The 24141-nt window shown below is 34.0% G+C and overlaps 2 protein-coding genes across 10 annotated transcripts in view; both read left to right on the top strand.

The window, feature by feature from the left end:
- Nucleotides 1–770: 770 nt before the first annotated feature.
- On the top strand, nucleotides 771–19396 carry LOC128166806 (visual pigment-like receptor peropsin). The gene is made up of 6 exons (XM_052832191.1): nucleotides 771–1045; nucleotides 6803–6965; nucleotides 13682–13809; nucleotides 14361–14457; nucleotides 16771–16993; nucleotides 18283–19396. Exons 1-6 carry the CDS (start codon nucleotides 925–927, stop codon nucleotides 18544–18546), a joined length of 996 nt encoding a protein of 331 aa, XP_052688151.1. The 5' UTR covers nucleotides 771–924; the 3' UTR covers nucleotides 18547–19396.
- Nucleotides 19397–23041: 3645 nt separating this feature from the next.
- The window catches only part of LOC128164958 (trichohyalin-like), a 36389-nt gene continuing 35289 nt past the window's right edge, over nucleotides 23042–24141 (top strand). For 5 of the 9 annotated variants that reach the window (XM_052829084.1, XM_052829080.1, XM_052829078.1 and 2 more), the window contains exon 1: nucleotides 23043–23230. In XM_052829084.1, the coding sequence (XP_052685044.1) occupies nucleotides 23156–23230 (75 nt within the window). In that variant the 5' untranslated portion in view covers nucleotides 23043–23155. Of the gene's footprint in view, nucleotides 23231–24141 lie in introns of all 9 variants that reach the window. The other 4 variants (XM_052829081.1, XM_052829086.1, XM_052829085.1 and 1 more) reach the window with 2 other exon arrangements.

Below are 24141 nucleotides of genomic sequence, written 5' to 3'. Positions count from 1 at the left end.
ATCAGGGCGAGTAAAGCCCGCAATGCTTTACTTTCTTTTCTTCGTTTTCTTAAGATGATAAGAGGGTTTGACTGATATGGCCACTTCTAGATTCTAGGAAGTGAACATGAAAAAATTGATTGTTGCTTAATAAATTTTAAAAGCCTTTTGAAACTTAAAAATGAGGTCTGTTACCTTTTTGTTTATTTCTAACAAGAGATTTTATGAATTTAACGTGTCTCACTGATGTCAGCATCAGTGCTGCCCTCTCTTAGATGCTTAGAGATAACCCAGCAGGGAGGTAATGATTTTAACAATATGGCAGCGCTCATGGGTTGCAAGAATTGGTTATTCTAAGTGGTATATCTTCTTACTGAGGAGAGTTCTGTCAGATATCATTATATACATCAAACAGACAAATTTGAGCCCTTGATAATTTTTTCATGTTCACTTCCTTTTTAATTATCTCCTTGAGAAGAAATATGAAACCATTTGAATTCTAAAGCGAAAAGATATTCGGATTTGTTCTTCCTAAATGATGTTTTACGGCCTAGCTTAAAATATGATATGTAGGTAGATCAGATGGATAATTTGTTCAACAAACGTCCCTTTCTTCAGTATAAATCATTCAAAGGATTTTGAAAAGGAGGGGGGGGGGGGGGTTGTATCGAGTTTTGATCAAAATATTAAGATGATATATCAATAATTATGAGATACCAGCAGCTTTCATTGAAAATCGGTTTACGGGAACAGGTAACGCATCTTGTTTTGAGCCTAGCTGTCAACATTGTGCGTGTCCCCTTTCTGACTCGCGGATCGATCACACAGCAGAAACGGTAAAGAGCGACAGAGTGGTAATTGCCACTCCTTCTGGCCTTTTTTTTTTAAAGAGACCTAAGGATGCGATTCAAACCCGTAGTATACCTCTCGGCGAGGTGAGTGACAATGGACTATTCGAATACCACTTGTTTGAATGTGACTGAAACTATTGTCCTGTTTCCTGTCCATCAACCCAAGCTCTCGACCCTACAGGGGAATATCATTGCGATTTATTTGACGGTTGTGGGTAAGTTTCTGACATCTTGCTATACCCCCAAAAAATTAATTATCTACGGAAGGGTGATGAGGTATAGCATTTTTTTTGTATTTCATCTTCAAATTCTAGGTTCTTGAACAACAGGTATTTGATAAGCATAACAAGATTGAGATTTCCTCTTGTGTTGATTCGATTTGTTTTATTTTTGTTTTTTGGTTTTTTTTTAAAAATTGTTTGTTTTTAAGGGGTAAATTTATGGCCGTGTTCGGTTGCTTTGCCTTTTAGGACTGTCAAAAAGTATAACTTTTAGTAGCTGCAGGCCTGTAGCTCCCGGTCTGAAAAAAAAATCGGATCCGATTTTTTTCCAGACCGGGAGCGAAAGACCTGCAGCTGAATTTCTAGCTTTGTGAAATATGTTTATTTTTTCATTTGTACTTCTTTTAAAGAATTACATAATTTTATAGATTAAAGCATTTTACATTTGTTATGATACTTTTTTTTTATTTTCCACGTATACAAAAAGAGAGTATAAACTTTTACATACAGTATAAAGATATTTTCCTCAAAATTTACTTGCAGTGTTAACATCAACGTATTGGAGTGACCTCATTTGTTGATAACCATCATACAGTTGATGCGATATATTATCGGCTTCTTTGCAATTAATTAAAAACTATTAATGCGATAGTTTACTCTCCAGGTTAACTAACACCCATTTTCCTTTTAACCCATGTCTTACATATTGAATTATGTTTATTAATCTTGAACACTTGTAAACGCAGTCAGGAAAAAAATGACCTTGTACTTGCCATTGAATATCAACGGATTGATTCCTCTGAAAATGTTTGTTGAAGAGAACGCTTCTATAATCAGATGAAATCGTTTAAGCTGTGAACCCAGCATGGAGACTGAACAAACACCGTGCACTGACAGCTATAAAACCATGCAAAGATGCAACCGGATGTAGATATACCCCTTTCAACTGAACCAAAAATAACAATTCTGCTATTTTTTGAATACAGGTCCTTTTCCTTCTCGTGAAATTGAAAGAAATAAGAATATTTGAAATAATCGTCGTTTGTGGGTCGTATTTGATGCAATAAGAAAAATTACAAAAGTGTCGATGAAGACATAAAAGCCATATTTTATCAGTGACCCGGCCATTTATGGATCTCATTCTAAAGAATAACAGGCCGCAATTTAGAATTATACCAAGACGTGTTCAACAGAAATCCAATGAGTGATTTCCTTCCATTTTTTTTTTAAAGATGCATGTAAAGTTTTGCAGACGACTCATTTCTGAAAACATATAGAATAACTGCTGCTTACAACTTTTAAAAATCATAACCACTTGCGTTAATACCAATATCGATCATTATGAACAAGCCCATGATTTCTTACTGAAAAGCTTCAAAACTTCCGCCATAACTGCACAGTAGAATTCTGTTATGGTAATCCTATTATAACATACTATCTTCATCTTGCATCAAGTTAGAAACTCTAATGTGGATTGGAAATACACTTCCTATAACTACGATTTCAATCCAATGTTTTCTCAGACTTCCGCGTTAATTTGACCCGTCCATTTCAAATGTTTTGACTATAATAGGTGAAATTGACGTAAGCTGTGTATTTCTAACTTTGTCATTTTATTATTCAGCGGTCTTTTCGTAAGAACTAAATATAAATGCCATTACTATTTGTTATACTTTCATGTTAAATACTGAAATCTGATTGGTTAAGACGCAGTTAATAATATTTACTATTACCCTCAGCGTTAGCAACGCACTTGGCAACGGGTAACATTAAAAAATGTTACATGCGCGAAAATTATGCGCGTACGGTTCGCTGTAAAATTCACGCTATTCCTATATAAAAGCAGTAAAATTTTCTTAAAAATTTTAAAAAAAGACATTCAGTATAACAAAATAAATAGTGCCTGTTTGGGAGGATAACAGTTGAAATTGACACCCCTCGAAAACCATTGTCAACCTCCGCTTCGCGTCGGTTGACAATGGTTTTCTCGGGGTGTCAATTTCAACTGTTACCCTCCCAAACAGGCACTATTTATATAGTATCGTCTTACATTGACCAGTTAAGCACCTATGTAAATAAAAAAAACACCCGAACTATTGACAATCCAATATAAACCAACACAAGAACTCCTTAATATACTTAGAACCATTTTAAAATAAGACCTTGGACTTTCGGTAAGAGGAACTATTTATTACTTGCATCAAAACAAGTAAAAACTGATGCTGGTTTCGAGTGAAATATGGATGAACTGCGTAGTCATAGCCCAAAAGCCAGACAAATCTTTTTCACTTTAAAGAACCAACAATAAAATACTAGTACACAGGCCTACACCACATTGCTGTTTGGCACAACTACCCAAGGTTCAAACTCTTGTTAAAATGGTTCTAACACTGGAAGCAAATATGATATTTTAGGGGGGGGGGGGGGTATCGATTTTAAGTTCGTTGGCCTCGATTCAATTTCCTCCGACTTGATGAGATTGAACCATTTTCTTTCTTGGAGACAGATATACCAGCGGGAGATGGCAACTTCATACCGATACCATATTGAGTTTACATTCTAATGTCCCACAAATGAGAGAAAGGGGCTGAGGCTTTCGATCCCCAGCTTTAGAGTAGATTTTTGTCTATAATAGGCTCTGTTCTCAAAATTCTTAGTTATGATTTTTCAATTCGAACAATTAAGTTACCTGCAATTCGAATTGCCGTGTGGCTTCATGACTTAATCATCATTTAGAAATATATCATGAAAATCATTTTGCAAAACGACATTACTTCCAAAATCCAACACCTTAAATCGACTCTTAGAGTATTTGAATCTACTAACCAATAAAGAATGAAAAAGTACAAACCAATAAAAATGTTATTCAAAGAAAGCCTATCAAAATTTTGTTCTTTCGTAAGGGTATAACTATATTGCGGACTTTTTTTATTTGCGATTTTGCCTATACCATACTATAGTATCCCATATGAAACAACTAAGAAGGCACGTTATTGTTTATATCTTTTTTTAAAAATATTGATATAAAATGATTTGATTTGAACATATTTTATTACATAGATGGATTAGGCAGCAGGCAATGCCTTTATAAGCCTTCTCCTTAAAGGGAGTGAAAGTTAGTAAAGTATCATATTGATCAGAATGTTGCATATGTATATTTGACCTTTGACATTGTACCATATTTGGTCATATCATGCAGCAAGCTGGTTGTGTTTATCGAGTTTTTAACACATTTGTTGACAATATCTTGCGAAATAATGTTAAACAGAAATCTTATTCTAATCTTACTAAAAAGAATTTATATGGTGAATTAATTGAATAAAAATTTTAGTTTCGAAATTTCGAATTTCTCGGATTTTCGGGGAGATATTATGCAAAGTTATGTACAATGTATTAGAATATAAGAGCTTTGGCATTGAGTAAACGGTATGATGACGATTGTGTAATGTTAACTAATAATTAAGCATTGAATCATTGTTTTTTGAAAGATGTGGTCTCATAACTGCAACGGTGTGTGCATACAAATTGAATAACGAGCGCTAGCGCGTTATGAAAATTTGTTTGCACACATCGTTGCGGTTATGAGACCACATCTTTCAGAAAATAATGATTCAATGCTTATATTTACGTTTTTTAAAATATATTTCCTTCCCGCAAGTATGATTTGTTTTCAAAAAGCTCTGACTTATTATTCAACGAGTAATGCGAAATTAACGGAAGAGCCATTGGAACAGCCGAATTATACTAACAAAATGAGTGCTGAGCGTTTTAAATTCTAATTACACAATTTTATTTTTCTTTCTGTGATTTAATGAATTTACCTTTGGTACACTAAGAAATTAATCAATTGAATTCATTTAACTGTCAAAATATATTTACATCAATGAAATATTAATCAGCGTAAGTATAATATCAGGTCGTGATCCGGTTTGAAGTCGCGAGAAGAGTCAGTTCATGTTCTTCGAGATATACAGAAGGAATACTGAATGTATTCCTACGCACCAGATTTGGTGATTGGGTCTTCTGTGTTATGCGTAAATATCACTCAAATCAACCAATGCAATTTAATAGAGGAAAAGAAAGTAAATGTAAATATGTTGTTTTGAGACTGTTACGATGTACATGTATTTGTAAAGTTAGGAAAATCTGGAACCATATTTTGTGAATCCAGAACTTCTTACAAAGACATTGCACAACAACAAAAAACCATGTGCAAATTGCATAACTATACTGTATTCAAAAATTTGTTATGAACTTACTATTAGTTGAAACGTGTTTTCCCCCCAGAATCAATATTGAATCAAATCATGTTTAAATGTACAATTAAGTTTCAGCAAGATCAATTATCGCCACTTTTTTTTCTGGGCCCTGAATTTTTTTTTACTTTGTCCCTAATTATCAGATTGGAATAAAGTAAGGATAGAGGAAGAGGCGTGGCTAAAACACTTCTTAAACCAAAGCCCAGGAAAAAGGATTTGCTTGTCGTATTGCGTGTTAAAGGATACCATGGCTTCGATGTTATGTGTAAAGTTTAATGTTTAGCGATGCATCAACCCAAACAAGCCTCACGAGGTGCTTTGTCATTATAAATCATGTTGCGGCATGTACGCATCCCCCTAGTCGCTAATTACATCACTTGCCGTTTAATTCCGCGTATGTCTTGGTTAAGCCATATAGTCTGGTGTCGTATCCCCATCGATCGCAACTTTTCGGGCCTTTCCGGCAAGCTCGGTAAAACACGCTTGCCGTAAAAGCCCGAGAAGTTGCGATTGGTATCCCCATTTTGCTTTTCATGTGCTGATATTGTTTTATACAAATGCACTGGCTCATTTGCAATTGTGGTTTGGAAAGGGCTCTTTACTAAAGAAAAACTATTCTTAATATAAGAAATGTGATATTGCCCCAAAATTCAGTTTCGACGGAGGACAGAGTAGAAACATTATTCTTTCCATTTCAAGATTCGACCTATAGTTAGTTGTATTTATTTGTTGTAAATTCTGGAAACTTTATTTCTGACAGTACAATATTTGTTCTGGGAGCATCTAACATACTTTATCCATTTTAATTTGTCTGAGGGAATCGATGAAAACCAATAAACTGTCTGCATAATTCTTCATTTTACATCGGAAGCACCAAATGAGATTATAAATGAAAGAAATAAGAAAAAAAACCAAAACAAATGTTTGCCAATTAATTAAGTTCTATCAGCTCGACTTGTCAAAAGTGGTCATATGATGTAATCTGCAGATACAATTACTTGCTCTTTGCAAAAACGCAACTATGTTAGAACGCTTTAAAGCGTGAGTTCTCAAAGCGCTTGGAAAAGACATTGAGTTTGTTCTGTATATACAAAACTTGAGATCTCCGGTCCTACATTTCAGGAATGTTAACTCCTGTTTGGTAAATAATCTATTTCTCCCTAGTATTCGAAGAATCCTTTTTTTCAGTTTTTATTGTATTCAGATTCTGGTGCGGCTTCAAAGTTTCCTGACCTTGTGTGGTCAGTAAGCCGATTGCTGCATGACTATAAAGGTTCCAATGGATAAACTAAGACCTATAATTGCTTGTGGTTTATTTTGGGTATAATCTCTTCATTTAAACTCTCGAACGATAGATCGTATTCGCCCAAGATGTCAACTTCACACCAATATTTGAAATACTATTAACGAATACTTCCTTTATTAGAACGTCATAGATCTTCAGAAAGTTTTCATATTCTGTCGGTCTTACTCAATTTTTCTTTGGTTTCAGGGATTTTTTCTCTCATTGGAAATGGCATTACCATTGTGGTCATCTGTCGATTTCCAAAGCTAAGAACTGCAGCCAATATCTTCATCGCGAACTTGGCGGCTGCGGATTTGGCCATCACAATTCTGACGTTTCCATTCTCTGTTGTATCCCATTTCTATAACGGGTAAGCTGGACAACTCCATCTGAGGAGGATCTAATCATAATTGTGTAAAGGACTACATTTAATGATACTATAAAGGTGACAATGACCATTTTGCAACCTCACTGTATTGTATACCATTATATAAATAGTGCCTGTTTGGGAGGGTAACTGTTGAATTTGACACCCCGAGAAAACCATTGTCAACCGACGCGAAACGGAGGTTGGCAATGGTTTTCGAGGGGTGTCAATTTCAACAGTTACCATCCTAAACAGGCACTATTTATTTTATTATACTGAATGTTTTATTTTTAAAGAAAATTTTATTGCTTTTATATAGAAATGAAGTGAATTCTACGGCAAACCGTACGCGCATGTAACAATTCATTGTGTTGCCGTCACCAAGTGTGTTGCTAACGCTGAGGGTAATAGAATGGATTACCAACTGCGTCTAAACCAATCAGATTTCAGTATTTAACATGAAAGTATAATAATAAAAAATTTACCGAACAAAACATGGTAAAATAACTTGTCTTTTTAAAATTCATTATCATTCTTGTCAATTGATCGTTCATTCCTGTGTTTTTTAAATTCTGAGTTGGCTGCAATAGCAGATTTTGTTAAAAGCATGCGGAAATTCCATCCTTTATTCTGATGACGTTACGTATTTATTGCAGACACGTGATAAAAACGTTTTCTTATGAAAGCACCAACAAGCGCAATATTAAAGTAAAAGCCGTGATAAATGGGTGAAAAGTGGGTGATCTGGTTGTATAAGCTGGACGATTTGCGTTTCATAACAAAAAAAATCGTAATTATTTATACAATACCAAGTTTAACAATCCAACGTTTTGATGCGCTAATCCGGAGGAAATAAAAAAGGGATGTGCTCAATTTGTGGTTCTAATATTAGGAAGTAAGCTGTCAAAACAAAGAGACTTATTGTTATCGATTAACTTTAGGTATTCCAAGAACCAATCTCTCTCTCTCTCTCTCTCTCTCTCTCTCTCTCTCTCTCTCTCACTATTTTTTATCTAAAGAATCTAATTGCCAACTTTATCAGACAGATAGACAGACTCAAAACGCACGTATGTAATTTTCTTTGCGTTTACTTTTGACCGAGACCTATAATCCCGCGGAGATCAGGAGAGCAGTCACCGAGCGAATTGACGGTATATTAACCGCGGGAAACTAACGAGAGAGTTCCATTGGTAAAACATTTCCTATTATTATAAACGGAAATTGTTGCTGGTGGTTTTGAAATAAGAAAAATGCCAATAGAGAAAAAAAGAACTTTTGTTTTAAACCAAGTTTGAAATAAAGCATTTATACATGTATAAACAATTAATGAATCCCTGGTGATTTTTAGCGAACATCAATTAAACACTTGTTTTCATTTCAATATTGATAAAACTACAAAATTAATTTACTTTCATCATTGGTTGAAACTTGAAAGCATTTAAATGTTTATAATTTTTGGTGTGCATTCTGATAAGCACTGGCGTCGGAAGCAAATTGAAAGGGGGGGGGGGGCTAGACTACTCCTCAGAAATATTGAGAAAAATGTAATTCCCAAAATCATGAAAATCCTAATCCGTGGGGTGGGGGGGGGGGGGGATAGTATGCTTCTGAATCCAACTTCTCAATCTTTCAAGGTAAATTTAGGAACAATAATCTTTCCTTCGAGAAAAAGTGGGGGGGGCTGAACCCTCTATCATGCTATGTTTCCAATGGTTTGGTATAACTTTGCAAAAAAAGTGGGGGGGGGGGGGGGGGGCTAAGCCCCCCCCCCCCCCCTAGCCCCCCCGGTTCCGACGCCTATGGAACCAAAATGTATATTATAAAGGTACACAACTTGGACACCTTGCTTTAATTTAGCTTCTTTTTTTATCATTTTTAATGATGTGTTCATGGAAAAGTTAAGTTAGGATTTAATTATTGCAGTACCTTCAAAAGAAAATAAATCCAAAATCAATACACAAATATGTTTTACGGGAAGTAGCTTTTCGTGCCGAAAGATTTCTGGAGGAAATTGATAAAATGCTGTGGATTTAAAAAAAAAAAAAAAAAGGATGAGTCGTGTCTACAATTATTCGTTACATTTGTAGCCCGTCTGAAATACCAACGAACGCATTATAATGTTTACTGCCCCCCCCCTCCCCCAATTACTCATGTTAAGTGAGTAGGAACACGCTAATTGTTGAGCTGCATGTTACAGAGACCAGCAAATTCAGTGTCCGATATTTATTATATATGTGAAATTTTAATATAACTTCTATGATGTCTGAATTCAGCCCGTGCTGTCTGTGAACCGCTTGATATCGCTTCAAATGAAATTTTATAATAGATCTAGATACGCGAAGTCAACCTCAAAAATATATACATGTATATCAAAAATGCATCAGCAATATGAACTAAAATGTACTGTAAGTATATGAATAATGCATACAGGGAAATACTCGTTTTATTTTCGCCCCCTTTCGCCTTCGTTGTCAGAGGGCGCATGCGCGGATCCAGAAAATTTTTCCAGGGGGGTCCGAAGGATAATTGTGTTTGCCAGGGGGGGTCCGAGGCATATTTTCGCGATAATTTTACTATGTAAATTTAATAAATTTTCATTTTCCAGGGGGGATCGGGACCCCCCCGACCCCCCCCTCTAGATCCGCGCATGGGGCGAATTTAAGACTTGACGAACTCCTATGTTTCAAACTATCTTTCTTTATTCACAATTTTGTCTGGGCGAATTCAAGAAGAGACGAAATTGTTTGCAAGTGAAAAAGGTCGAAAATAAAACGAAGCGAAAAGAATTCTGTATACAGTATCTAAAAAAAAATACAATAAACTTTAGAGCAGATTTTAAAAATGAAATGGATTCGTGTATGTATGGACGGCTGTATTCTTACGCGTACTTGTATTTTTTAAACTGGTTAGAACTGGTTCATGTACATATCAGTCTTAAGATTGTCAGTTTCTAAATGAATCACAATCGATTTTCTTTTGAAATAAAGAGGAAAAACATTAGTGGAAGCAGTATTCTGCTTTGTGCAAAAGTACTTTAGCGACAAATTTCATTCGGGCGAAAATTGTATTTTTAGTTTCAGCGAGCGATTGGGTTCTAAGTTTGGATTTTTTGGGGGTGAACTTCTATTTTAAAACAAGTTTTAAAATATCTGAGATGTTTATTTTAGATCAATTGCATTTCGGCGCAGAGGGATAAACTCTGACCCCTCCTCAATTTTTTTTTTTTTTTTTTTTTTAAGGTACATGTAATATGTTTTCTCTACAGAAACCAACTATATATTTCGCAAAGAATTCTTTATATAACTATATTGAGGGATGGAGAAACACTAATTAAAAGTATTATTTTGTTTTACTCTGCTGCAAAATAGTAGCTAGCAAATTTTTTCCAAAACTAACTTATTTCAGCGTCTGAAGTGAATATATAAAAAACGAGTTACTTACATTTTTATTAAAGCTTCAGATTTCTTTTAGATTCATTATTTTTTTCGATGAAACAAAATATTAAATCATACCGCCAACCCCATGTAAGGGGAAAAAAACAACAAAACACGCGAGTGTCGGATTTAACACACATGTCAATCAGATTCAATTACTCTTTTATGAACTTTTCAAGCAATCAAAATCTAAAGTCCGCAGCACCTATCCCTCTTTATATTTTCTCATGACATAAAGATATCTGCCCGAATTTCCGACATTACCACGGGGAAATATAAAAGTCGGGAACTGATTTTCAGAGACTTTTATTTTCCTCAAGGCAATGCTCTCTAGGTTGGTTCAAGTTCAAGCAAGTTTTCTTAATCAATTGTAACATTTTTTTTCGGAATCGATGACCACAAAAAGTGTAGCATATATAAGATTTTGATTTTGAGCGACAACTGATTGTCTACAGCGTGAAAGCAGAGTCCTGGCTTTAGGCATATTACTACATGTATAAATAGCACTGAATATATAACGCTTCTTGCAAAATTCAACGCAGCAACCGTTGAATTTTTTTTCTACTAGACAGACATATTTTTGTTTATAGCCACTTACAAAATTTGGTCGCTCTTTGACGCTTTGCGGACATTAAAAGCATGAGAGAGAGAGAGAGAGAGAGAGAGAGAGAGAGAGAGAGAGAGAGAGAGAGAGAGAGAGAGAGATTTTTTCAGTCTTTACTACACAATATGCATAAAGACATACCAAAAGAGCCTGGCTTTCAGTACTTGAGTACCTTGATTAATAATATGTTACTGATCTGAACACAAAAAAGTTTTCCTTTTAATATGAGAATAATTTCCCGTACTAAAATAAACAAAGGATAGGAATTCTGCATAGATCATCCACTTTTAAAGCAGGCACGTAGCATCGTGGGGGGGGGGAGGTCTGCCCCCCCCCCCCCCCCCATTTTGTCGTAAGTAAAAATAAGAAAATGAACAATGACAATGAAATTGAAGTTATAGGTGTACTACGCTACCCCCCCCCCCCCCCCCCCCCGGATTAGGATTTTCATGATATTGGAACATTCCTTTTTTCTGCTTGTAAAGATTTTTGGATGAGTTTCAAAAACGATGCTACGTGCCTGAAAAGTCTTTTCCTTATAATTAGTAAAGAGAAATAAATGTACGAGCTAAACAAATAAAACGTATTTGTAAACTAATTAAGGTAGTCCATCCATAACTAAGGTGAACTTAACAATTTTGATTGATCTATACTACATCAAATACATATTTTGAAGCTATTGTGAGGCTGACATAAACCAAACTTGGGTGTATGTATGTAGTCAATTAAATGAACTTTTTGCACGTAAAACTTTTTTTAAAGAGTTGTCTGCCCTTTAGGAAAATTAAAAAAATCATTTTCTGAAAATATGTATGGTAAACTATGAATTATTTTAGCATATTTGAAGACAGAGAAAGCTTTTGCAACTTTTTACTAAGAGAAATGTGAGAAAATTACTTGTACTAAAGAAATATATTAAAAAATACATATTTCCCATAGACTTCAATGTTAACTTCAACATATGATAAATTTATTAAAATTAATTTTTTTAAAAATTTCATCGGTGAAACTTTATTATTTAATAAACTCTTTAAAATCACACCAAGATTTTAGTGATCAAACTTGCAATCTATTAGATATGAAATATGATAGTTATGGATGGACTACCTTAATGTACGGGCTGATTGGCCCCTTTGCTTTTGAAATAAGGTAATGATAAAATAAAATGTTTCGAATGTCAAGTGCCTTTTGGTGTATACTAGTATATTTAATGGGTGTGTGGATTAGACAATTAGGCGCATTTAAGTAGACCCCCACTCCCAACCCATCCACATTTATTTTCTTCAGTCTGATGCTCAGTTCCCTGCTTTTGGTCTATTTACTCCGCGCATCGGTATAGAGGTAGGTGTCCTATGCTTAATGATGGATTTCCATTATCAACATAAGTACAGATAGGTAAACAGCGTCAGTAACATGACCATACCCTCATTAAGTACCACCACAGGAACCATAATATCAAAGTTACACTGCATTTAAAAGCTATCGTTAATTGTTATTGACCGTCGGACGTGAAATGTTAGAGGAAGCTGCTTCTAAAACGTATCTGAAGAAAAAACATCGAGCTTGATGGGCTCATTAGTATTTCTTTTATGTTCAATGCTGAAATAACTTTAGTAAAATTACACCAATGTTCGTAACAATTGAATGATAATTTGATCTATCAATTGGAACGTGAGAACTGAATTTTAAAATTAAAAGTTCTTTTTCACACACAAACATTTTATGTAAAGAGCAACCTGGTTGTCCGGGATGTAGTTTGATTTAATAGCTGGAACACGTTTTATTTTATTTTTTATTTGATTTGATGTTTAACCTTTTTCATGGCATCCATTTGGTGAAAACAATTTTTTTCTAGGAATGATAGATCAATATACGAAAAATTATATTTGTTACTATGCAATTTAACAACATTTCAAATGACACAGGAGCAGCTTAAGTGTGTTCTTTGTACAGAGTTGTGATAAAGGCATGTGTCGTGATCTTATGATACAAAAGTCAAACCATAGGAGTTCTTGTAAAATAGAGTGAGCACCATATTCATTAACCATAATAAAGGGGTACGCGTAGTAAATTCAATTAAATTGCACGCTAAGATATAACGTATCTATTATGTGAAACTCAGAATGTTGGATGTTCATCAAGACGATGTACCAACCAAGTGGAAGTCCTCATTTCGCCATGTCGAAGAAAATGAAAATTGCTACGAGGTCGTATAGTCAAAGGTTTTCAATTTATCTGTGTACACTTCTGGTATCAAGAACAATTTGATAATCGCCCCACCCCCCAAAAAGCAACAATTTAAACAAGTAAACTTTAACTGAGTACATGTTGCTATATTTATACGCAAATGCAAAAGAAACCAAAATTATATAAAAGAACATAGGATTCTACGACGGTTTTTAAATGAAATGTTTAGTTTCATAATTATTCATTTTTGGAAATCCCAGGATAGGGTGTTCTTTTTAATTTTTTTTTTGTTGCTGTGTGATCTATCAATAGACATCACGTGATCACAAAATGTGGAAGTTTGCAATGTCATTGCATGGATGCTTCCAAACTAAGAAAACACAAATAACATCCAAGTTTTGAGTCTGAATTAAATTTAAATGCAAACTGCTTGAATTAAATACCCAAATATGTTGTGTGCCTCGTTAACATACCTATAAACCTTAAATCTTCAGATGGCAGTTTGGACAGGACGTTTGTCGATGGTATGGTTTCAACTGTATGCTATTCGGTCTGGGCAGCATTGCTTTTCTGGCGGCCATCAGCTGCGATCGCTACCTTGTGACCTGCAGACACGAGTTATGTAAGTATAAATGATGCAGACTGAATCCGTTATTGAAATGATTTCCGCAGATATTATATATTGATGTATCAATCATGTATCGCCTAACGAATAGAAATAGAAATAGAAATTAAGGTGTTTGTCGGTCATCTAATTGACGACAATCAAACTGGCCTAATGGAAAATGAAAATGGAAATAACCTACTGGCATGATTTCTTAATAAATCGATTGCTTACTTTCATAACCATAGTTACATAAACTTAGATTTATTGTACTTAGACCTTAATTAATATATATCACTGATATATGTGTAGCACGTGGAATTGACATGTTAATATATAGATATGTGGCAAACTTGCGTCCTCTCTCTATCACAATCAAGACAAGATATACGTATTTACAATCTGTGTATGTCCATCTTTTAAGTCTTTTTATATACAAAAAGGAAGTAGATTTTAATCATGAATATAAGTATACTTGAACTGCATCTGTAAAAAAAAAACACCTCGAAAATAGAGTTTTTGCAAATGCATTATTACTTTTTGTATGTGATTATTCCTTTTGATTTCAGATTGTAAATTTAGCAAGCGCCATTACTTCATAGTGAGCGTTTTACTGTGGACGAATTGCATGATCTGGGCAGCAGCCCCGTTCATGGGGTGGGGATGGTAAGAATATAAAGGCAACTTTTGAGTAACTACATGTAAATACAGGGGCATGGTCTCAAGCCACTGCCCGGTGTTCGCAAAGTATCATAAATGTTGGTTTTATGATTAATAATATGCTAACGGGGTGAAGAATATATAAACTAAAGTGGTATTTGAACTCTTTATTTTTTTTTTACTCCATTATTATCAAGGTTTTTTTTATTAATTGCTTCATTTTCGTTTATTTTTGGATAATTGATGCATAATTAATGTCGCGTTAATATGCGTCGGTATGTTTTAATTACTATGCAGTGCGGTTTCATCAACACCAGTATTCATTGAATATCAATTTTCGTGGATTTCGTTGTTGAGTTGATCCACGAGAATAAATGTTCATTAAAATGCAGTTTTTAATATCACGTTTCATTGAGAGAATAACTGTCCAAGAATTTGGGCATCCTTAAAACTGTGATTTTTATTAAATCCGCGAAAATTTATGCCCATAAAAATTGATATAGACCACAGTACACTTGTTGTGTCAAACAATATTCTGAAGACTAGTCCCACGAAATTACTGGAAACAAAATTATCTTCAATCGATGCTTCTTTTTAACCTGAGTGAATTATTTAAAAAAGCAGCGAAGAAGTAAGATAATATAGCTCATGTAGCATCATGCGCGGATCCAGAAAAAATTTTCTGGCGGGGGGGGGGGGGGAATGGGTCGACAGTTATTTGTGTTTGCCAGGGGGGTCTGGGGCATTTGGGGGGGGGGGGGGGTAGTTTTATAGTGTAAAATTCAAGAAATTATAATTTACAATGGGTTTGGACCCTCCCCCCCCACCCCTCCATTAGATCCGCACATGAGTGTAATGACACCAACCCTGATATCGGACTGTCTGCACGGATGCGACCGTCGCCATTTAGATGATCCGATCTATGTGAGATTATCTTTATAAACATTAATTTTTCACTGGCTAAACCTAGGTTTGAGTCTTTTGTTCACAAATATTTAGATTACTTTTAATTTAATTATTCAATCCTAGTTTCAATTTATGACTCTTTTTTAAGAAATAGAACGGAAGCCTTCTTTTATCCAGTCCCAAAATTAGGAAATTAATTGGTTTGATTTAATTAATTGATGCTTGGTCGAAAACCGGTCTATGATTGGATTTTTTCCTGTTATCAATATTTTCTTCGAAGCTCCGAAGCTTGTTAATTTAATCAAGACTTCTCTTTTTTTCATAAATTCAATTAAGTTACCCTCACAAACAGGCACTATTTATATAATGGCCTCCTTCATCACTCCGGATTATGAAGAAACCTTTTACTTAGGATGGGCATTTGGACATAAAGAAATTTTTCAGCACATAACAGGATTATGAAATTGAAAGAGCGTTCACATTCATATGCATTAACAAAAACACATCAAGTGGGGTTTCTATGAAGGAAAAAACCTTTTCATTTCTCATTGCTTATAGAAATAAGAAAGAGGTCTGTCATTTGGACATACAAGAGAAGATAGCTTTTTCACCAGAGAAGCTGTAATTGTGTCTCTTTCATGCGCGGATCTAAATGTGTATGGTTTGGGGAGGGGGGGGGGAGGGTTTGACCCCCCTCCCTGGAAAATCCAAACTTCTTAATTTAATAAAATAAAGTTACTGAAAATAGGCCTTGGACCCCCCCTATCCCTTTGACCTCCTGAAAAAATTTCAGGATACACGTTTTTTTAATCATTTTTTTTAACTAATAAAAAGAATATAAAAGATTTTAATAAGTTTAACAGAATTCTCTAGAACAACCTTGGCGGGGTCTAAAAGGGCATGGTCACGATTTTGGTCAAATTTTATTTTTCGATTTTAATGTTTACAATGCTTCAGTAAGGCATTTTTGATAGGCAACCAAAATTTGAGTGTCATTTGTTGAGTTATTAGCGAGTTACAGAGCTTACAATTCTTCGGTATGTAAACAAAGCATTTGTATACATTTTGAATGCTGAAGTGAAAATTCCAGTTTTCGACCTAAAAGTAATGTGTTAATGCGTTAGAAACTGTATATTTATGCTTAAAATGAATAAGAAGATAGACAAATCAGCTTGGAAAAGATTTTATACTGGTATATTGAACCTATGTAAACAAAAAACATGGCATGAGCCTTGTTTACATGACGAAGAATTGTGAGCCCTGTATCTTGCTTAAAACTCGTCGACTGGCACCCAAATTTCATTTGATCATTAGAAATGCATTCCTAAAGCATTGTAAATAATAAAAGCAGAAAAATAAAATTTGACCAAAATCGTGACCATACATGCCCCTTTAATATTTTGTGTTTTTCAGCTACGACAATGACGTAACGGGCGTGCTATGTACTATAACCTGGACCTGCAACGGAAGAGCGGCGTTTGCATCCTTCATTTACGCATTATCTGTCGTCTGCTTCATCTTGCCGTGTTGCATCATCACCGTCAGCTACAGGAAGACATATCAATTCATTAAAGCAGTGGGGGCAGGGGGATCGCAGGAAAACATCGAATGGACTCATCAGAAACAAATCACGAAGGCAGGATTAAATGGAAATATTTAGTTCAATTAATACACTTAGATAGAAAGTCAACAATCTATTTACGTATCCAATCTAATGATTTTCGGATATCACCAATAGTTATTTCATTGTTTGGTAGACGCGATTTACCGGAGTAATAATACCGCACGTGTAAAGGATTAGCAATTTAAGTTCTTCGTGATAAACATTCAAAACTGCAAATACATGTTACAAGTGACAGAATAGGCTCGATCTCCGATAATTAAAATACTTTCACCCTTTTGGAATTTTTAAATTAAGCAATATTTGACTAAAAATAGGTTTTAAAAATTGTTGGAAAAATAAAATTGTTAGGGTACCAGCAGGATTCGAACTCATGAAATATGTAGATTCGTAGCTAACGCTCTTAACTATTGCGCTACGCTGTTGAGTAACAGTCTTGGGAAATAAAAAAATAAGAATTCTTGAATTTATTGTTTATTTCGATAGGAAGTACGTCAAAATATGGAGGTTTCTTATACCACCAAAGTTTGCAACTCTCACCAATATGGTTTGGTAAAGTCGAAGTTTGTTTAAAATATGAATATGAAAAGATATTTTTTCTAGACCGCATTAGCTTAAAGACAGGACCGACCAACCACCACAGTGTAGACCCCCGGGTCTTTACTCCTTTTTTTAACAATCTTTTTATTGACATATTTCTAATCTGACGCATTCCTCAAAATTACCTTGTAAAAAACCATACCCATTATATATACAATACCAGGCACATTCACCCGACATTTTTTTTTTTTATATTTTTTCTGTAATAATTAATAAATACTTAGTACCCTCTACCAAATAATACTATTATTAGATGAAGGGTATGTGTTCTAGACATGATAGAACCATTTTAACAAGACCTTGGACTTTCGGGAGGATGTGACTATCACTCCCTTGCGTCACAACAAGTTAAATATGACGCTGGTTTCAAGTGAAATATAGACAGATTGCGTAGTCTTAGCTCAAAAGCCGGACAAATCTTGTTGATTTCAAAGAGCCATGGCTGAGTGGCCAGAAATGTAATAGACAGGCCTACGTCACAATGCTGTTTGACACACCTACCCAAAGTCCAAGCTCATCTTAAAATGGTTTAAATGTATTTGTTCATCATTTGAAACACTTAGGTCCAATTTTAAACTTTTGTCACTTCAGGCCGTTAGCAGGAGACTAAATAATGGTGAAGGACGTTAAAAAGTCTCCATTCGTTTAGCATCCATATTTCACAAAAGGAAAATAATCTCGTATTGTTGTTGGGTTTTTTTCAGATGTGTGTTGTGGCTGTTATTTTATTCCTCGTTGCTTGGATGCCATTTACCATATACTTCCTGATTATTTCCATCCAGGAAGCCAATACACTTCCTGCCTTATTCCACGTTGTGCCAGCAGTGTTTGCCAAAACCTCCACTTGCTACAATCCCGTCATTTACGCTATTGTCAACAAAAGATTCAGGATTGCCATCCAAAAGACAATTCTTTGCGAGAAGAACGTGAATGATTTGGACTGTATGCCCATGCGAAGGGTGCGATGAAAGCATATATATCTAATACAGAAGGAAGAGCACGAAAGCTTACTTTGTCTCTCACTGTTGAACATGCGCAGTGATGAATATTTTTGCTGTTGTCTACGGCCATTTCATTTCGTTTCAAAGAAAAGAAAAGAAAACCCATCTGAGTATCAAAACCTCGTTATTTTATACAATCGTATATTTTTGGGGAATTGCATCGTTAATTAGCTTTGTATTGCCATTTTCAGACGATCATTTTTCAAAATAAAAAAATAAATTGTTCACACAGTCAAATTTTCCCTCTGTCGTGGATTTCTACACTTTTTGGAGATTTATTCCGAAAATACCTGGGTATCTGAAATGTGTTTTGTGTCGATCTACTTAATGAATGACGACACGTTATAGGTATTTATTTATAATCACTGAGCGGCTTAATGATGTTGATAGGATTGTGTATGCTATTAGTGTTAACTTTTGATTCGGTCCGCACGAAACTACCCTATCCGTTTCTGTTGGACGCCTTTCCTTTAGAAAAGAAATTCTTGGGAAAATTTAGATAGTTTTATGGTCTTCCTCTTTCTCCGGTGTTGTACATTTTTTTCTAACATTCTGTGACCACGAAGCCATTTTCATTAAAACTTTGTAATTTTAGTGTGTGAATTCAACGTTAAGTTTGAATATTCTATGACCCGGAGTAAAGCAATCTCTCTCTCTCTCTCTCTCTCTCTCTCTCTCTCCAGATGAAGATTTTGCATATATGAATGTTTTCAAGTTAGCTTGCAGCCTATAATTACTTTTATCCTATATTTTCTTTAGAAGAAAAATTTTCACTGATCTTCATAATTACAATATTACCTAACTTTATTGAAAACTCGTAATGCTATATATATATATATATATATATATATATATATATATATATATATATATATATATATATATATATATATATATATATATATATATATATATATATATATATATATATATATATATATATATATATATATATATATATATATATGAATACGTACGTTTTTTTGTGTCCCTTCTTGAACTTGGGGGTCATGGTTAGTACAAATTTAAATCTATCGTAAAAAAGAAACCTCAATAAAAATAGTTTTTAAATATATAAATGAATCTTGTGAAAATTTTCGAAAACCTACCCTATTTTCATTTTTTTCTAATACCCGTGCCCCCCCCCCCCCCCCCCCATGGATGAACCATTGTCCTTCATTTTGACAAACAAAAGGATGCTTTGTGTCAAGTTTGAAATAATAAGGGAGTTATAAGAATACAGATAGACAGAGAGGAAAAAGTAGCTAAAAAATCCATCCGATAATTCAGTAATTTCGAATCGAAAAATCTGTTTAAAAACAACTATATTAATATTTATGACAGGACGGCAAAAACAGAGTAAAGACAGAGTGCTATTCAAAGCAAGTTTGATCAATATTTTTATTGATATTGAAACAATGTACGCGTTTATATTTAAACAATGTACACGTTTATATTTTTTTTTCTTTTCTGGTTTGACAAAGGCACGTCTAAAAAAATGCGTTTGGTTTTTTCCTTTTTTAAGGGTAGTGCCATCTGACAAATTTTATATATGTACTTGTTTTTATGTCAATATACAATATACACTCGTAAAAAAGCACCACAAAGCCTTTTTTTAGATTGCTTTATTTTGTAGTGTCCAGAAATTGGTACATTTAAGAATTCTTGGAAATTATTTCTCAAAATCGTGTCATCATCATTTTGCTAAAATTCTACACGTATTTTGTTATTTTCAGAAAGAGAAAATAAAACAAAAAATTGTAAAAAACATTTTTGTTTGTATACATTTTCGGTTCTTCATTTTTTTTTTATAACAGATTGGCGGCTTTATTGTAATCAATATAAAGTCGTTGTTACATGTATTTCCATATGTCAAAGTCAACAACTTGGCAAAAAAATTCACCTTGGCAAATTTGAAAAAAAAAGAAAAAAGAAAACTCCAGTGTAAAAATTTGTAGGTCATCGCCAGACACTCTAATTTCGTGATGAACTTGGTGTTAGTTCAGAGGACGTTCAAATATCCATAATACATGTATGTAAATAAACTGCATTGTTATATTAAATTCTTTGGGGAGGAGTTCTGTAGGTTCAATTTCGCTGTAAAATGTAACGTTCACTTTGGGAATCGATGTGTTTTTATATTATTGAAATACACGTGTGAGTACTATTAAAACGAATTAATAGATTGATAATCTAGCTACATAAACACTGGAAACTTTTTTTTTGTATTTTCTCTGGAAAAAAGGTCCCGGATAATTTTTTCACGTCGATTTATTTTATCGCGCGGTATTAAATTTGTCTGCAAGTCCTGGTGTGTTATAGGACAGATGACCTCCAAAAATAAACATTAAATGCTTAATTGTGGATAATCATTTATGTATTTAATCATATGAGTATTTTTTATTCCTTTCTGTGTCATAAAACTAAATACCATGGATTTACTGGGTTAGGATAGTGCCATTTTTTTACATAATAAAAACTTGGCTTTCTTGATATTTCGAAACATACAATGTTATTTAACTCTTTCAGATAAAAAGCACAAAAAGAATAGTCACAGTTAATGGTATATTGATATGTTGTTACAAATATACAAGTTAAAAAAATAAACAGGTAGGGAATCACGCGCGTTCTTCTCTCCGTTTAGGACACAGACCACAATTATTTTTCCCTCTTATTCCTTTATACAAAAATAAATCATATACAAAATTTCACCGGCTCAAATCAGTTCAAATACAGCATACCTATAGAATTACACTAGTCCAACAACATATCCAAACTACAGGAAAATCAATCGAGAGGAGACTGAGATATGGCCCCTAAAATAACCCGTACCATGAAAAATTCACTTTCACTTTGAAATTTGTGTAAACATTGGCCTTTTTACACCCTTTCTATTGCGCCTGTAAAGATAATTTTTCTAATTTTTTTCCTGCCTGTATTTTTTTTCAAACCTTCTTCTTTCCATCCATGCCATAAAAGGAACCAAATTTGACCATTTAGTACCCCTAGGAATTTTCCAAATAATACGTACATTTTTAGAATGGGACTACTTACGTCAATGAGCACGGGGTAAAAATAGTGGTATTTGACCTAATAATTACACAATTCTTCTTTGATTTTGATGAAACTTGGTAGGTAGACACTTATACCCATAATACACCTCCCTCTGAAAATTGGCGGGAATTGTGTATTCTGCATCAGAGTTATAGGCCTTTGAAATCTGGTCCAGGAAGGCTGAAATAACATGCAAAATCTAGCACGTTACACACAATATTTAAATTTCAAGAGCTACATATAACATTAATTACTTGTCAAAAGTTTCATTATTCTATTACATTCATTAACCTAACATGTCTACATGATGATGCTAATGATGATTTAATTCTTTTGCACCTGGAACTATTTTTTGGGAATTTTTTTCAGAAAATGCCAAAAATGAAACATTTAAATACATGCTATGAGCTTGAAAAAATATTTGAAAAATTCTGCATTAAGTTTGCTATAGAAATCAGGTATTTTGATAAATATACAGTGGCTAATCCGTTTACATTAATGAGATAATCACATAGAACCATTTCACACATTTCGAGGAAATGGCACTTGCTGACCAAAGTAGATTAACTCAGAGTTCACAGGGCTGATATGGGTAGGCATAAAATGCCTTTTGAAACAAAACTAACTATTAAGAAGAATTTAGAATGAATTCTATTTGTTCATTCATTACATATACACTGAATACATTACTTAAATTTACCCTAATTCATAAGGAGCCTTGGTTCATGAAAACTGTACTCTTAAAACAAAGGGAGATAACTCTACACACATTAAAATCCAAAGTAGGGAGTTAAGGGGTAAAAATAGTGGTATGTGACCTTTACTATACGATAAGTGGTGAACTCCGAACTCAGATGATATTTTTGCGCCTTTGGTGGCTACCGAGTTTATCATATAACGTTACATAATTATATATACATACACACACGCGCGCGCGCGCGCGACAACTACAAATTCGTTATGACTTTAGATGCATATATGTATGAAAAAAATCGCTTTCTCAAAGTGCACTTTACAGACAGAGAATTTGAATGTTCATACAAATTTATTCACCTTATTTGTTGTTAGGCCCAATATATCGGACTTTTTAAAATACTTTTTCGTTTATGCCCTGGCCGCATGATAAGAGTTTCCCCAAGATCATACATATAGTACATACTGTGACGAAACTAAATTATGACGTCACAAATAGATTGCAAAAAATCCTCCATTGAAAACAGCTTTGAGTTTCATTCAGTAGATATATAACGTTACCTAGTTCAATACTACAGTTTATTAAAAGTCAGAAAGTCTAACCGTAGATTTTAATATTTTCATGTAAAGTAAAGGTGTGTAACCCGAAACGTTTGTCCTGATTAAGTTTATTAGAGTTACCCCCCATTGGCGTTCGTAACCAAACGGAAGTCATGTGACACAGCTTGGAAACAATACGCCGTTCCGAAGTTATCTACCTGTGCATACGAGTTTTAAATGGAGTGAAATACGGTATGGATTGTAAGACTATCAGTGACAGGTGTAAACGATGAGTACAAGTAGGCCTAACGGATATACTTCCTATAGAGGAATCAGTAGAGAAACTAGACCTTCATCTGCCGAGGTGAGAAAATAAAATGGTTTTCAAAGTGTTGGAAAAGTTTTATATCAATCTTTAAAAGTTGAAGATCAGAGTGTCGCAATCATATAACGTGTGTATCATAGACGGTCACGGTGAAGCTTTATGCTTTTTATTTACATCTCACACGTTTTAAAATTCGGTGTACTTTTATAGACAAATTTTCACATAGCATCTGAAAGGGTTTTATATACAATGCTATAAAAATAACCGGTGTTATAAAATTCTTTGAATCTATTTCAAGTCGGCAGTTTAACATGTTTTAAAAACATAAATATGCCTTGAACTAAAAATCGTTGACACGCAAAGTAAATATTGGTAAACGTGGTGAAGAAAAGTTTCTGAGTTCAATGTTACCATACATATTTATATTGACATTACAGTTGTCTTGGGAAGCATTCAACATGATCACTTTTTTAAAGTACGCTGGGATAATATGCGATACAGATTAACTATATTCTTAAAGTAGAGATATTTTAAAGCACATCTACCTTTACTTTTTTTATTCTGGCTGTCTTTATTCACAGTTTTATACTATACCTAACCATGTCCACTGTTTATCAATTTGCTAGTCTCGTAAGAGTGCACATGAATTGTTTCAAATATCTATTTTGGATTTTAAAAGAACAACCACAAAAATACATATTAGATTATTTTAAAGGTATAGGATCCACTGGTGTACAGTCTAGTTAATTTCTATTGTTGTAAAGCAAAATATGCTTTTAAATTTGTTAAAAATACTCTTGTGCAAAAGAAAATTAAACATAGGTTCAACTTATAGTCTTATACCACCAAAAATTTTTTCCAAAGATGAAAAACTTAGTATTCACATTTTAAAGAATAAGCAACTTATTACTTATAACTTTAATTTCTTGATATATTTATGAAATAATGGA

Source organism: Crassostrea angulata, chromosome 10 (genome assembly GCF_025612915.1).
Source record: "Crassostrea angulata isolate pt1a10 chromosome 10, ASM2561291v2, whole genome shotgun sequence".
Lineage (NCBI taxonomy): Eukaryota > Metazoa > Mollusca > Bivalvia > Ostreida > Ostreidae > Magallana > Magallana angulata.
The sequence above is the reverse complement of the archived record's forward strand: the minus strand, read 5'-3'. Positions and strand labels throughout refer to the sequence as shown.